The 14,287-nt window shown below is 51.9% G+C and overlaps 5 protein-coding genes across 5 annotated transcripts; 2 read left to right on the forward strand and 3 right to left on the reverse strand.

Moving 5' to 3' along the window:
• Nucleotides 1-437: 437 nt before the first annotated feature.
• BDW47DRAFT_98872 (protoglobin family protein) lies at nucleotides 438-2,084 on the reverse strand. The gene is made up of 3 exons (XM_024820747.1): nucleotides 1,545-2,084; nucleotides 1,217-1,487; nucleotides 438-1,154 (listed from the first exon to the last, which is right to left on the reverse strand). Exons 1-3 carry the CDS (start codon nucleotides 1,699-1,701, stop codon nucleotides 692-694), a joined length of 891 nt encoding a protein of 296 aa, XP_024675967.1. The 5' UTR covers nucleotides 1,702-2,084; the 3' UTR covers nucleotides 438-691.
• A 2,395-nt stretch (nucleotides 2,085-4,479) lies between these two features.
• On the forward strand, nucleotides 4,480-6,138 carry exg1 (glucan 1,3-beta-glucosidase). Its single transcript, XM_024819023.1, has 3 exons — nucleotides 4,480-4,801; nucleotides 4,860-5,254; nucleotides 5,309-6,138. The coding sequence occupies exons 1-3, from the start codon at nucleotides 4,728-4,730 to the stop codon at nucleotides 6,091-6,093; spliced, it is 1,254 nt and encodes a 417-aa protein (XP_024675968.1). The 5' UTR covers nucleotides 4,480-4,727; the 3' UTR covers nucleotides 6,094-6,138.
• A 445-nt stretch (nucleotides 6,139-6,583) lies between these two features.
• BDW47DRAFT_98876 (putative importin 11) lies at nucleotides 6,584-10,296 on the reverse strand. Its single transcript, XM_024820748.1, has 7 exons — nucleotides 9,925-10,296; nucleotides 9,770-9,870; nucleotides 9,560-9,697; nucleotides 8,497-9,509; nucleotides 7,969-8,441; nucleotides 7,730-7,918; nucleotides 6,584-7,679 (listed from the first exon to the last, which is right to left on the reverse strand). Exons 1-7 carry the CDS (start codon nucleotides 10,087-10,089, stop codon nucleotides 6,636-6,638), a joined length of 3,123 nt encoding a protein of 1,040 aa, XP_024675969.1. The 5' UTR covers nucleotides 10,090-10,296; the 3' UTR covers nucleotides 6,584-6,635.
• Nucleotides 10,297-10,444: 148 nt separating this feature from the next.
• Nucleotides 10,445-11,312, forward strand: BDW47DRAFT_98877 (uncharacterized protein). The gene is made up of 3 exons (XM_024820749.1): nucleotides 10,445-10,767; nucleotides 10,824-10,968; nucleotides 11,029-11,312. The coding sequence occupies exons 1-3, from the start codon at nucleotides 10,671-10,673 to the stop codon at nucleotides 11,156-11,158; spliced, it is 372 nt and encodes a 123-aa protein (XP_024675970.1). The 5' UTR covers nucleotides 10,445-10,670; the 3' UTR covers nucleotides 11,159-11,312.
• A 458-nt stretch (nucleotides 11,313-11,770) lies between these two features.
• On the reverse strand, nucleotides 11,771-13,807 carry BDW47DRAFT_98879 (acid phosphatase PHOa). The gene is made up of 3 exons (XM_024820750.1): nucleotides 13,181-13,807; nucleotides 13,037-13,098; nucleotides 11,771-12,975 (listed from the first exon to the last, which is right to left on the reverse strand). The coding sequence occupies exons 1-3, from the start codon at nucleotides 13,373-13,375 to the stop codon at nucleotides 11,892-11,894; spliced, it is 1,341 nt and encodes a 446-aa protein (XP_024675971.1). The 5' UTR covers nucleotides 13,376-13,807; the 3' UTR covers nucleotides 11,771-11,891.
• Between the last annotated feature and the right edge of the window lie 480 nt (nucleotides 13,808-14,287).

Below are 14,287 nucleotides of genomic sequence, written 5' to 3' on the forward strand. Positions count from 1 at the left end.
ACACGGAGTGCTATGCAGAATAGACTTTACTAGCCCTGGGACGGGGAGATACTATCTATCGTCCCATTCAATACTGGACAGCCACGGTCCTTCGCTGCAGGGTGCTTCACGGTATTGGCTGGTTGATCCACCACCGCATTCAATATCGGGTGAAGACATTGAGAGAAAAGAAAAAAAAAAGGTTCGATCTTAATCCGCCAATATGTCATGTGTGATCGCCTTTGCATCGATATTAGGGGCTCAGATCAATAATTGAACTGCCATGATGATCGACCTCACCTGCGTGGCTTGGACTTGGCGGCGCTATATCCGCGCCTCTGGAATGCCTAGCCCTTGCTGGGTGTGGGGTCTCCCTGGATTTATGAGACATGTCTTTCTATCATTCCTTTTTTGGATGGGATTGGAATGCTACCTTTCCTTTATCGGCAGAACTGGAATAATATCAGAAAAAGAATGATTGAACGATCTATCTAATTGCCCGACTGGAATGAGAGGCGACAGGCCGTGACGGATATCGTGGACAAAAACTCCCCAAATCCCCCAAACACCTTCCATGCAGTGACAGAAACCCATGCAATGGGACAAGACCAGACGACCAGGTCGGATTAAAGAAGGAGAAAAAAAACTATTAATCGTTGGACATGAACAACGAAGCAAATACGTCGACGTTCCAGCGCAGCGATGATACCGGTCACCGTGTTTTGCCAGCCCAGATCTTCGTCTCAGACATGGACTTGTTCATCTCGGAAAAGGGACAGGCGGATTTGGCGGACGCCGCAGTAGAGTGGGCAGAGGGGGCGGTGCTGCTAGCGATACTGCAGTTGTCACCGTCGGTGGAGCTAGCGGAGGAGGAGCTGCTATCGCCGAGGAACTTCTTCTCGCCGATGTAGCCTTCCTTGTCGTCGGTGATGATCTCGGACATCTCGTCGGCGTACTCCTCGCCGTCGCGGATGCGCCACTTGGCGAAGAGGTCGTTCTGGATCCAGATGACCTTGTTGAAGGCGCGGACGAGGGCGACCTTACGCTGCAGTGACAGTTGCGGGTGGGACATGATGGCCTCGATGAAGATATCGGTGATGAAGCCGAGGAGGGCGCCGATGTGGATATATTCAATGTTGAGGGGGTGCATACGAGCCTGTCCGGAATGCATTTGTCTTTTTCTCTTGTCAGTGGGGGTGTCTCTTAAGGTGAGTGAGTTAAAAATGGCATGGCTTACCCAACCTTGTTCAGATAGCGCCAGAAATCCATCTGGGTAGGATCGGAGCAGATCCGGACGAGATACCAGCGCAGAAACACCTTGCGGCGCTGGATCTGGGGACTTTGCTCAGTGAAGAACTCCTCGATGGGGGTCTCGTCCGCGGTGTCGCGGGTGTGGAAGGCGCGGGCGGTGATATCATTGTCGAGGAGTTTCTTGTAGACGATGTTGACGACGGCGGGAATCAGGGCTTTGATGTACTTGGACCCGGTGGTGAGGGCCTCGATGTCGGCTGTTTGAGTTAGCTTTCTTCTTTACCGGGGGGGTAAAGAGAGAGAGGGGTATATACCAGAATTGAAATCGACTATCTCCCGAAGATATCGAACGCGCGCCTCGAGACTGGTATACAGCTCTTTACGGCTGACATGTTTGATGGGACGACCGGGGTCGATAGGGATCTCCATTTTCCGAGGTCTGTCGGACAAGGGTACCTGCAAGGGATCCATCTTGGCGGGTTGGGGGGTGGCCACTCTTTTATAAATAACAATAATAATAATAAAAAATAAATAAAAAGGTAGGTAAATGAAACTGGATAAAAGAATTGGTTGAAAAAGCGGTTCCGAACCCCTGGGGTTTGGCAGTGGCTAGACGGGTTGGTGGAGAGGGTCTGGACAGGACAAGACAAAGAATGGGAGATTGCAAGTACAGGAATGACTTGGAGGAGGACCCACGGAGGATTTGGTTATTTCCTTTTGGCTTGTTTTGCTTTCTTTTTCTTGTTACTCGTTTTTCTTTCTACGAAGAGAACGGATGGATGCAGTGGATGAGTTTATATAGGGCACCGTGGGAATGACTCGGAGCGTGGGCCGTTTGGGGAGGAGTACTTCCCGAAGGAGAAAAGAATTGGAAGGAAAATATAATCCCTGTCTTGATGAGAGATATCATACTATAATTGTTGTACTATAATATGCAGTAGAGGAAGAAGACAACGACCGCGCATGCGAGCCGCGACATTCCTCCACCGATCCACCAATTGATGGAAGGAATGTTTCAGGCGGAGCGTCATCATGGATCCTGGGTTGGTTTGTGGTACACTGGTCAGTCTCAAGATTATCGAGAAAGCAGTGGTGTGATCGTCTGCAGCCTCCCTGTAATAATTGACAATGTTATGATTGCCATCGGATAGATTATCTACTGGCGAGGGAGGAACCATTCATATTGATGATATTGATTATGGATCATGAAACACGTGGAACCATGGGGCGGATTAACGTCTTTTTTCTTCATGTTTTCCACATGATAATCGTTGTCGTTATTAACTTGTTATTCTCCTTGTGTTTGTTATTATTTCAGTTTGGATGTTATCATTTCGTAGACTCTATCTGTCCATGAGTCAGTCTGTCAGTATCATCTGATGGACATCATACGGTTCGGAACTAACCTATACTACACTATACTACGAAGTACTACTATAGTATACCATGTAGTATACGGTGACCCGATAAGGTAGTACTCAATCTAAATGATGTAGGATGATGGATAGAATTTTCATCTGAGATCAGAATGGCCTGATCTCGCTTTTTCTCTTCTCCACCGGATTGTTTTCGTTTTGATATCCCGACCACTCCCATCTACCGATATTGTTAATATATTGTCCCTGTGACAATCAAGCTCTCTCTCTCTCTTGCCGACATGATAGATCATCCTTGGCTGTTGATTTCTTTTGTCGCTTTCTTTTCTTCTTTTTCTTTCAATCTCCTCGTTTTCTTTCCTCCTTCTTTTTTAATATTTTTCGATCTCGGACACGGCCTATTCGAGGCCATTCCCACCTCCGAATCCACTTGGATCCACTTTGCCCTCTTCATTCCAAGAAAAATCTCCGAGACACCTCCCTCGCTAATTCTGCTTATCCTTTTCTAGCTGACTCGAACGTCTATAATACTGACCATATTGACAGGGGTTCTTCGATCTAATACTCGCGAACCATTGCCAATCATACATATTTATACTTTTATATATGCCCTGTCTGTCCATCCAGCAACATCTTGCGACTTCCATCATTCCAACCGTGCTAAGTACACCACGGCCAGTTGACAGTGGCACGCATGGATCAAGGAGACCCGATCGGCAGGCCTCGAAGGGCCGACCGTCCTGTTATCTGTCAGATCCAGATTCTGGAGCGTTTTGGATGTGGATGGGTCCGTGGACTCCGTTCAACGGTGTCCTGTCATCTTGGATTTGTTTTACGGCGATTGGTTGGCCTATCAGGGGTCTTCCCCCCTTACACATTCTTTTCCTTGTTTTTTGTTACCTTTCCTCAGTAAACCTGGTCTAAATGCTGTTTCTCTTCAATCCACTCGACTGTATGGAGTACCTCACATGTATTCCACTCTTCTCCATAGGGAAGTATCCCCTTTTTAAAAGTAGAAATTCCGTTGGGGGTGGTCAACGTTGGTGATGTCAAGACGAGAGACTGGGGAGTCCATGCTGGATGCTGTTGGTGCAGATTTATGCATGTTGCTGACCATGATATGCATTTGTGCCAAACCGTGTCCACGTGACCGATTGCCGGATGCGGATCTTGTCTTCTCTCCACACTCACTCTCTTCTCCTCCACCTCCTCACTTCTTCTCTTCTCCTCTGCTTCTCCCTTCCTTTCTTCTCTCTCGTCAGTCCGGCATTCCTCAATCTGGTTGTACCCCGGATGCGGGACACATCCATCCGTTCCGTGGGGCGTATGGGCCTCCGACTGACTCCCATGACCACTTCCATTGATTCCCAACTCACAGGATTCTATGGTAGATACTGTACTGATGGGGCTCTATAGATTCCTAAACATTGCCTACGCACATGGCATGATAAGATCTGACGAGGAATGAGGAAACTCGTGGTTTTGTGACCATTGCCCCTCACCAGTTGTGATGAGTTTTCCAACCTTATCATGGGTAGTCCTTGCCCTGCCGAGCTCACAGCTCCCAAACATGGAGTGCCGCATCGGCCCGGAGAACCTTCTCCTGAGTCTATTCCTGTTCTCATCTGCGTTCGTCAGAGTGATCTCAGGGACCGCCCCAGTTCCTTCATGACCACCGTGGCGCTGCAACTCCAGCCTGCGTCGTCATGCCCCTCATCGCACCCGACAGTAACCCGTAAACCCATCGAATCCTCTAGCGTGTCAACCCACTGTCATTATTTATATCCTATTACTTCCATTACCTTATTCTTTGATCTTTCTACTGGATCGCGTCCTGTTTCCGGCGAACCCACGCGGACCATCGTCATCGCGCCGCCCTGCTCTCCCGTCACGAGCAAGGGCGTCTGAAAGCAGCCTTGTCTAGACCCCCGTGCAAACTGCTCTCCATCGCGGTCCCAATAGAATTCGTCCCAGGCTGCTTTCGGCCACTCGCCCTCGTAGTCACCACCAGCCCTTACTTAACCCAGCCGATCTTCCATTCCACAGCTCAACCTCGCCCGATATCTCTCTTTGCATTTGTCCAACCTCCTCGATTACCGTTGGAGATCTGCGAATTCAAAAATGTTCTCGAAATTCTCGCGAAGTGCGCTTATTGCCCTGGCGCTGGCGCTGGTTGGCTCCGAGGCCGCAAGCATGTCAGTGGTCCGAGATCGAGTCCCCCTGCCTGTAGTAGACCGCTAACAGGGACGATAGACACTTGAAGCCTCGTGCGGCTTCCTTTGACTTCGACACCGACAAGGTCCGCGGTGTCAACCTGGGTGGTTGGCTGGTGCTCGAACCGTGGATCACCCCCTCGATCTTTGATGCCGGCGGACAGGCCGCCGTCGACGAATGGACCCTGACCGAGGCGTTGGGCAAAGATGAGGCCAGACACCGTCTCTCCCACCATTGGGCACACTTCGTCGGGCCCGACGACTTCCACCAGATGGCCGAGGCAGGTCTGAACCACGTCCGAATCCCCGTGGGGTACTGGGCCGTGACGCCTCTGGAGGGCGAGCCCTATGTGGACGGTCAGCTGGAATACCTCGACCACGCCATCGACTGGGCCCGGGACGCCGGCCTCAAGGTCATTGTGGACCTGCACGGAGGTGCGTATACCCTTACACGTTCATCCGCAACCTACCTTGACTAACATCATACAGCACCCGGCTCCCAGAACGGATTCGACAACAGTGGCCGCAAGGGCCCGATCAACTGGGGCCAGGGCGACACCGTCCAGAAGACCATCATCGCCTGGGAGGAGCTCGCGAAGCGGTACACCGATGACGCCGACGTCGTCAGCGCTATCGAGGCCCTCAACGAGCCCAACGTCCCCGGCGGCGTCCCCCGCGGCGTCCTAGAAGGATACTACAACGAGGTTCTCCACCGTCTCCGCCAGCACAGCCCAGACGTGGCCCTCATCCTCGGTGACGGCTTCCTAGCCACCGAAAGCTGGAACGGCTTCCAAACAACCGACGGCCACGTCGTCATGGACGTCCACCACTACCAAGTCTTCGACGACGGCCAACTCGCCATGGACATCGACACGCACATCCGCTCTGCCTGCGAGTTCTCCCGCATCCACCTCATCCCCAACGACAAGCCCGCCCTCGTCGGCGAATGGACCGGCGCCGTCACAGACTGCACCAAGTACCTCAACGGCAAGGGCGTCGGCGCCCGCTACGACGGCAGCAAGGCTGGCTCCGCGGGTGCCGTCGGCAACTGCGCGCGCAAGATCGATGGCGGCGCCGCCGGCCTGTCTGACCTCGAGAAGACCAACCTCCGCAAGTTCGTCGAGGCGCAGATCGAGGCGTATGAGCTCAAGTCGGGCTGGATTTTCTGGACTTGGACTACGGAGGGGTCGCCAGAGTGGGATATGCGCGATCTCTTGGCTAATGGGTTGTTTCCGACCAGTGAGCATGACAGGCGGTATCCTGGGTTGTGTTAGCTTTTTGTTATCTTGGTGTTGACCTAGTTTGTCTGGGTCATTCTCTCCCATCTCCCCTCTCTCTGTCTTTCTCTCCCCTATTCTTTTGGTTATTTGCTCCTCAAATTGCTTGTCTTTATTGCTATCTTATTATTACCATCGTTATTCCAATCCTGCTGTCGTTGGATTTGATATTCAATCGATCTTGATTCTGAGACTGAGATTACATAGTATAGCTGCATGTAGTCAGTGAGTGAGTGGTGAGTGATCCACGATTGTCATTCATCTATAGGGTATTCTTATGTAGGCAAGTAAGAGTAATACTGTGCAAGAGAAATAACAACATCAACATTAGCGACAACAATGCAACATCGCCAGGCAGTATATGCAGTATCATCAACCAGTTAGTCAATAAATCAATCAATCAGGGGAAAGACAAACAAACAAACAAACAAATAAACAAATAAACAAAAACATCAAGGACAGAACAAACAAACAGACAGACAACTCAATAAACCCCAAGCTAACAACACCCTTGGATGTCATCTCTGGACGAAAGAAGGTCAAAACAACCCCAGCCCCACAAACCCGCCCACAACATCCCCATCAACATTAACGAGCCACTCCTCCTGGAACCTGCTCTCACCGCCACAAGAAGCAACGAGCGCATGCAGCCGCTCCCTCACAAAAGCCTGCATATCGATACTGTGCAGCGGGTCGGCGTTATCCCAGTCGCGGCGGCGGATTGTCTCGGGCGGGTCATTCTCTGGGGATTGGTGTTCCGGGGTGGACCAGTTGACGAGGTAGTCTTGTTTGGCGTTGGGGTCAGAGGTCTCGTCTGCGAGCTCGGTGATGATGTTTGTCCAGGTTGAGAGGTAGGATTGGAGGTGGGAGAGGAGCAGGGGGGAGTAGTAGGGGTCTGGGAGGAGGGTGAGGAGGTTTGTGAGGGCGAGGGCGTGGAGTTTCTTCTGCGTGACGCTGCCGATGTTGTCGTAGTGGAGGAACCATTCGCTGAGCAGCCAGGGGAGGGCGGGGGAGGAGGAGTCGGTTGTGGCGGAGAGGGCGGAGACGAGGATGGGCGGGGAGGCGAGGGCTAGCCGGGCGAGGACGGAGAAGTAGTCTGTTTCGACGACGCCGTAGACGGAGGTTTGTTTGCGGTTGGGGCCGGTGGACTGGCTTGCTTCGTGGGCGGCGTGGAGGCCGTCTAGGAGGGAGGCGAGGAAGGAGGAGTCGACGAGGGAGCGAGCGATGGTGTTGTAGGTTGATTCTTTGTTGGGTTGGGGGGTGGAAATGTCTGCGCCGCGGAGCATGAGCTCGACGAGGCGGGGGACGATGCCGAGGCGTTGGCGGGTGGTTGATTTGAGGAGGGCTTCGAAGGAGGCGAGGAGGTGGAAGCGGACGCCGTCGCTGAGGACTTCTTGCGGGGCGAGGTAGATGTAGGATTCGGCGATTTGGAGGGCTTGCGGGACGCTGTCGGTGGCGGCTTCGAAGATGGGGTAGAGGGCTGGGAGAAGGGAGAGGATTTCTGGCGAGGCGGGCGCGGGGGTTTGTGTTAGGATTGCGCCCCAGAGGTCGAGGGCTTCGTCGAGGAGGTAGATGATTGTTTCCTGGGTTGGGTTAGTGACGTGGACGGGGTTTGATAGCAGGGTTGACGTACGGAGCCGGGCTCGACTGAGTTCTTGATCAGCGGCAGGATGAGCGAGTGGTATCGGATCGAGTCCTGCTTGAGGGAGTTGATCAGTGACGACAGGAGCGTCAGGATCGCCTGTTTCATTAGGTGCTCCTCGCCCGAGCTCTCCCATAATGGGGGCAGCAGCGACAGGATTTGGTCGGAGAAGGGGTTGATCTGGAATACTGTCAGTTTACCGGTTATTAAAAGACAATAGGGGTGCATACATGATCCTCCATCTTGATCACGGCAGTGCGCACCGTGTCCAGCAATCCCATCTTGGTCTCAGACAGGTCCACTTCCTGGACAAGCGACATCAGATCCCGGAGGATGGCAGGGGCATAAGGCAAGAACCCAGCAGGCGTGAACTCAAAAGGCTCCATCACATATTTCAGCTGTCGGCCCGCGGTGATGCGAACCACCAGATCATTCAATGGGTCCTGTTGGCCGAGGAGATGCTGGAAGATCTGATAGATGGCGTCCCGATTCAACTGGTCGAACTTGACGGGGACCCACTGTCCGAGAAGAATGGCGATTCTCCTCCGGAGCAGGTTGTATCCTTCTTCTTGGATCTGTACTTCCGGGACAAGCGTGTTCTCCAGGAAGCTGTTGAAATCCAAGTGCTGCTCCAGACTGGCTGCGGCCAGTCCGATGGCCGAGTACAAGGAATCTTTCAACAGCACGTCGCGACTTTCAGGGCCTGGTATCATTAGCAATCGGATATTTAAAGAAGGGAACAGGAAGACGATGCTTACTGGCAAAAGAATAAAAGACGTTCAGGAGGCGCGGAATAAGCAGGTCCTTGAAGTGGATCACCAGATCCAAGAAGAGCTTTTCAGAGCACGATCGGATAGAGAATTCCCACGCCTCGGCAATATCCTCTTCCCTGCGCTCCCATTCTTCCGGATCCTCTTCCCACTCCTGGAAGTCGCTCTTCCTGAACCGGAAGAACTGTGTGACCAGCAGCTCCATTACGTTGACAACAAAGTCATGGGTGAACAATTGCCCCTTGATCAGCTCAATCGACTGTCTCTTCTCTTCCTTGTCTTCTGGGGTCTGGTACTTGAACGTCTGCGCGGGGTTGAAGGCCATCTTCGAGCAGGCTCGGATGAGGAGAAGCGCCCGGAGACCCGTCTTCTCCATCAGGGATTTCCCTTCGGACTCGCTTTCGCCCAGCTGGCTGTAATTCTCTGCCAGTTGGACCACGAGCGTCCAGTATGACTGCACGAGGGTAATGCTCTCTGGAAGCAGCGCAAAAGACGCCGCACGGTCCTTGGCCATGTCGACGTGGAGCTTGGACAGCTGCAGCAAATGCTTCTCGACAGCTCGGTGGGCCTGCTCAGACATGGGAACAGAGCCATTGATGAAACTGAGAAACCGGCTGAAATGGTTGTGTGTCAGCAGCCAGAAGTTGCGGACCTCTGAGTCGCGGTTGGGATGCTCGAAGCCGGCAATAATGAGACGTCGGACCACTTTCAGGGACACGAGGCTTTGTTCAAGCAACTGCAGCACGGTACCCTCATCTGCATTTCCCTGTTCCAGCATGGAGGCCCAGTTGTTCACTTTCTCCACGTATATACTCCCCAAAATATGGAAGATCTCGGGCGAAACTGATTGAAGATGCACACGCGTTCGCTGCAATCGCGCGGTGGACAGTTCTTTGATTATTTGGAGGATGATGACGAGGGTCCGAGACAGCTGCAGCGGATTCGCACCGGGCTCGGTGGATGAACGGAGGAAGGCGATAATGGAGGAGATACCGTCGGCCCTGGAAAACCATCAGAACATAGCCCCATTTGCAATGAATATACGACATACCAGTCATGGGGAAACTCTTGGCGCATAATCTTTGCAATCATCAACGCATTATGAAGGGCGAGGAGCGGTGCCGGCTCGACGATGCCTGCTTGAAGAGCCCGCGTCTTGATCTGTTCCTTTTCATCCTTCTTGATTGCACTGCCAGCCAGTCAGTTCACCGTCCAATGAATCCATCCTCGGTTGACGCGTCGAGAGTGTTCGCGAGCCTACTTTGTCGCCGTCTTTCGCCAGTACTTGTCGATTCCGTTCTTCAGCTGGATAATGGAAAGATATCGGACCTCGATTGGTACGGAGTGATCTAAAAAGACATCCTAAGATCAATGAGCAAGATGTCCCTGACGCAAACCGGGGGGGCAGGACCGTACCTGAAGATAGGTGTAGTATTTTTCCTGCTTCTCCCAATTCTGAAGCTGCTGGCCGCCCGTCTGCACCTGTTGTTGTGTCGAGCTTGCGGCCTGTACCAACGCACTGAGAACATTTTGCACGGTCAAGGGATTCGACTCTCCCGGTAATTCAACCATGGAAGACATGTCGAGAGGGCGGTATCCGGGCGTGGGAGAGGGGTATGCTGTATTCGGGTGCTAAAAGAAGCGGTCTGCAAACAAGACCAGAAACACTGCACAATTAAATCCGTAAGCAGCGCCAGCTAGAGTTCCAGAATATCGATCGGCAGGATTCCGTAACCGTCCCTGCCTAGATTAAGTGGGGAGAAAAGCGGCATGCAGAGGGCGGGATGAGGGCCCAACAAAGCCATCACGGACCCATCTTTGTCTCCCCGCGGCATAGACACCGGAGCAGGGTTGTTCCCTGCCGGATCTGCCCTAGGGCTGGACCCTGGGCGCTAGTCCAATCTGGGATATCAACTTAGGGCAGATCGCGTGACGTCACGGCCTCGCAACCAGACTGTGGTCAATGGCGAAACCTTGATACATGTTCAAGTAAACCTTTGATGATGCATACTGATGCAATGGAGTCCACATGGGATTCTAACAAGGCATTGTACCCCTTCGCTGGGTATATAAAGCAGAGGATGGCTGGCTCAGCGACGGATGAAATTAACAACTTAGCAGTGTGAAAAGCCAAAGTTTACTCAATAATACTACTATTCACAATGGCTGAGTCCGAGCACCTCCGTATGGCCGCCCAGGCCGAACGAGACCTGAACAGCTACCAGGCGAAGCAAGGTCTTGGACCTAAGAGTGACTCGAGTACGATCCACCCCATAACCATTCTCCCCATCGAGCATGAAAGCTGACCTGATCAGCTCTCGAATCAAACGTCAACGAGATGGTGGACAAGAAATTCCCCCAAGAGACGAGTGTCAAGACGGGCCGAGAAGCAGGCGCTACGGGGAGCGACAAGAAGCCGATTCCTGAAGACGAGGGCGGGACCAGAGACGACCGCGGCAGGTGAGTGACAAGCTGGATTTCTAGCAAGTTGGGAACATGACGTAGTTAACACGTTAACAGACTTGCCCCCGCCGCGCAGTATGAGGGAAAGGGGGGCCCAGAAGATAAGGCCAAGCTTGCATCTGAGCGCCGTCTTGGTGACCAGGATACCCTCGGCATTCAGGACTTGAAGCGTGAAGGGCTTGCGTAAAGGGTTGCTAGTTGGATTGGTTTACCTGCTCATGGTGTAATGAAATGTTAAAATGTTCTTGTAATCAAGTCATAGTCCTTCTAACTTGTCGTGCTTCATAGTCGAGACAAGAACAATGATCTATTGATCTATCGTAGTGGATTATAGAGTTCCCATGAAGCCCAGAAGTGCCACTATATATTTTGTAGTCTAGTAATAATCACGACTTTGTCGAAATGCCTAACCTTCTATTGACAAGAAGAAAAAAACAAAAGAAAATAAAAAGAAGAAGACAAGAAAAATGGTACAAATTATTACTAGTCAAACCTTCGAATAGATTGAAGCAGCGGCTCGCATGTAAATCTAGAGAGAGCGACTTTGTTAGGGCTTCATGGTGGACAGGAAAAGCCAAGTAGCCAAGTTTGTTCCGCCGATCAACCAGTGCTTATATACACCACATTGCCCCACAGCAATTGAGTCGTAAATAACGCTGCGATCGATTCCTAGAAATTGACCGAGAATCAATTTTATATACATGACAGGGTATAGTGGCTTTTGAAGGTACCATCACATTGCGTCCAACAGGAAAAAATGACTACAGCTAGCTAAGACACTAGAGTCGAAATACAGTTTGGAGTACCGGCATCATGGTCCTGATTCACGAGGGATTTTCATTTCTCATTCACTACGTTTACTAAAGCTATAGCTCCGCATATAAGCGAGACTATTTTGTTTCTTTTGCCACAGAGTGCAATTAGAAGAAATTCAGCGCCGCTGCCATGAGGACGGTCAAGGCAGAGCCAAGGGTGAGGGGCACCTGAGAAGCCGCTGCGTCTGAGGAGGGATGAGGCGTTGCTAATCCCGACTCGACCTTCGTTTTGGTTGCTTTAACGTCAACGTTGTAGCCGGCCTTGGTATCGACCGGGAAGGGCTTGGTGTAGTCGTGGCTAGCTTTGTGACCCTTGTAGGTCTTCTTGACAATATCGAGGATACCGTGGCCCGCGGAGCACATGCCTTCGGTCAACGGGACGGGCCATTCGGGGTTAAACTTCGACAGGTCGTCATCGGACAGGGGTCCGGGGTTGGTTTCGTTGAGGCGAAGATTCTTGGTGTCGACCTCATAATTGACATAACCGGTCCTGTTGGCGATAATCTGGAAAAGGTTCGCGCCGCAGTCCCAGCGTCCGAGCGAGGGGATACCCCAATTAGCGGACACGGACGCAATGGCGGAGTAATGGGTGTAGAAGGTGTTGTCCTTGGTGCCCTTCAAGTGCTCGGGAATGGCGCCACCAAGAAGGACACTGAAAATTCGATTGTCCTTGGGGAAGGTCTTGTCCTCATCGAACGTGAGGAGCAGCAGGGTATCCTTCATGAAATAAGGGTTCTTGAGCAGGGGGGCAACCCAGTCGCGCTGCCACTTGGCTGCAAATGTGATGTTGGTATCATGCGCATCGTTGGTCATGTTGGGGGTAATAAACGCCCACTGCGGGAGCTTCTCATTCTTCAGGTCGTCTTCAAAATCCTTGAAGCTCTTGATCTGACGCAGACGGGTTTCACTCTTGGTGACCGAGTTGTACTGGGCAAAGGGGTTGTGCTTCCGCACATAGTCAGGCTCATAGGTTTCCTGGTTGGAGTAGTTCATTCCCTGGAACCCAGGGTAGGGAATATGCTCTTGGTACTCCGCCCACGAGATGTGTTTCGTGTCCAGCATATCTGCCACCGTCGAGACATTCTCCGGGACCTGGACGAATTCATCATGATCCATGCCAAACGCATCACCTCCGGCGGCGGCCAGATAGTTGGGCTGAGACGGATGGGTGATTGCATAGAAATTGGTCCTAGGGGAGCAGTGTCAGTGTTGCCGAGGATCAGACTCTTGACGGGGGGATGGGCTCTTACAGCGTGATACCCTGGTCCGCCAGCCATTTATTGTTCTCGTCCTTTTCGGCATCTTCAAAGTCCTTTGCCCCGTAAGACCCTGTTAGCTTACCGAAGCAACGAAGGAAACTATGTGACTCAGGTTGAAGAAAAAGTATCACTTACGATGTTCTCAAGCCAGATCTGGTAGAAGCGGTGGAAAGCATCTCCTTCGACATTGGAGACCGGTGACAACGGGTCTTCGGTGGTCTTTTGAGCTTTCGTGATTTGCGCGATCGAGGGTTCCGAATCTTTCACCGAGATCACTTGCGCTTGCGCCAAGGACGCAGCGAGGACGAGACTGGCGACAAAGGTATTCATCTTGAGGACTAGTGATCTTTTCACAACTGATCGGTCTTGCGATCGACTTTGCAGCGGGTGATGGGGGGAAGATCAGCAAGTGTGAATGCAGACCCCGACCAGAGGCTGGCCAATTCCTTTTATAGGCAATCGCATAACAAAGACTCAGCAGGGACTACGGTCGGGGGAGGCGCATGACCCTAAGGAAAGCCTGCGGGGCTCCGTCTAAGGTAGCATCGGTCGACAGAGCTCCAACGATAAGAGACGAGGCTTATTCGTTGTCTATCCCATTCCCCGCTAGTAGGGATGGGTGTAGGAGGCCAAATCATAAATGGTTGAGAGATAGTCTAGGGAAGAACTAGAGAGATTCCAGTAAGAAGACGGAAGGTAGAGATGAAAGAGGAATATGGAGAGAACTTCGTCTTGTTTCTCATGGCCAATGGGGCGGATGGGGCTTGGCACGTGTTTCGATCATCTCTGGAGAGTCAATAAGTCGATCGTGCAGATAGAAAGGTAGCACTGACGCTGGATGGAAGGATTGTTTGGTGATTGTTTGCTCCTGGAACCGACTAGCGTACAACAGCTTGAGTGTCTCTAGAAGCTATAGTAGTACTGTTATAATGCTGGCATTGGACCGTGTCAACAAACATTACAACCCTCTCCAGCTATATACTACCTACTACTCATTTGGATAGTATATTTGTAGGGCAAGGCGTGCCTCTTTTCAGCCACCTCGCTTTTTTGTCGCACGAACGAATAATCAATCCATCCAGTCGCCCGTCTTTAAGAAAACATGGATGAATTTGTTCTCCCCCAACCTCTTCGGTGTGTATGATACTGGGTAATGTCTCAGCTGTTGCATGCCTGGAATTTAGGGCCGATAAGGCTATACTTATTTCCCCACATGGACATCCAGTGATCCACTCTTATGAC

The sequence above is a fragment of the Aspergillus candidus genome, assembly GCF_002847045.1.
Source record: "Aspergillus candidus strain CBS 102.13 unplaced genomic scaffold BDW47scaffold_3, whole genome shotgun sequence".
Lineage (NCBI taxonomy): Eukaryota > Fungi > Ascomycota > Eurotiomycetes > Eurotiales > Aspergillaceae > Aspergillus > Aspergillus candidus.

Bases quoted from the DNA above. Each gene is read 5' to 3' on its own strand.
- BDW47DRAFT_98876 (XM_024820748.1), bottom strand. From the start codon at position 10,089: ATGTCTTCCATGGTTGAATTACCGGGAGAGTCGAATCCCTTGACCGTG. The intron at 7,919-7,968 runs GTATGCACCCCT...ACAGTATTCCAG, and splicing joins TGATCAAGATGGAGGATCAT to ATCAACCCCTTCTCCGACCA. The intron at 7,680-7,729 runs GTACGTCAACCC...AACCCAACCCAG, and splicing joins ACTCAGTCGAGCCCGGCTCC to GAAACAATCATCTACCTCCT.
- BDW47DRAFT_98879 (XM_024820750.1), bottom strand. From the start codon at position 13,375: ATGAATACCTTTGTCGCCAGTCTCGTCCTCGCTGCGTCCTTGGCGCAA. The intron at 13,099-13,180 runs GTAAGTGATACT...TACGGGGCAAAG, and splicing joins AGATCTGGCTTGAGAACATC to GACTTTGAAGATGCCGAAAA. The intron at 12,976-13,036 runs GTAAGAGCCCAT...CTGCTCCCCTAG, and splicing joins GCGGACCAGGGTATCACGCT to GACCAATTTCTATGCAATCA.
- BDW47DRAFT_98877 (XM_024820749.1), top strand. From the start codon at position 10,671: ATGGCTGAGTCCGAGCACCTCCGTATGGCCGCCCAGGCCGAACGAGAC. The intron at 10,768-10,823 runs GTACGATCCACC...TGACCTGATCAG, and splicing joins TGGACCTAAGAGTGACTCGA to CTCTCGAATCAAACGTCAAC. The intron at 10,969-11,028 runs GTGAGTGACAAG...ACACGTTAACAG, and splicing joins ACCAGAGACGACCGCGGCAG to ACTTGCCCCCGCCGCGCAGT.
- exg1 (XM_024819023.1), top strand. From the start codon at position 4,728: ATGTTCTCGAAATTCTCGCGAAGTGCGCTTATTGCCCTGGCGCTGGCG. The intron at 4,802-4,859 runs GTCAGTGGTCCG...CAGGGACGATAG, and splicing joins GGCTCCGAGGCCGCAAGCAT to ACACTTGAAGCCTCGTGCGG. The intron at 5,255-5,308 runs GTGCGTATACCC...AACATCATACAG, and splicing joins CATTGTGGACCTGCACGGAG to CACCCGGCTCCCAGAACGGA.
- BDW47DRAFT_98872 (XM_024820747.1), bottom strand. From the start codon at position 1,701: ATGGATCCCTTGCAGGTACCCTTGTCCGACAGACCTCGGAAAATGGAG. The intron at 1,488-1,544 runs GTATATACCCCT...TAACTCAAACAG, and splicing joins GATAGTCGATTTCAATTCTG to CCGACATCGAGGCCCTCACC. The intron at 1,155-1,216 runs GTAAGCCATGCC...CAAGAGAAAAAG, and splicing joins CGCTATCTGAACAAGGTTGG to ACAAATGCATTCCGGACAGG.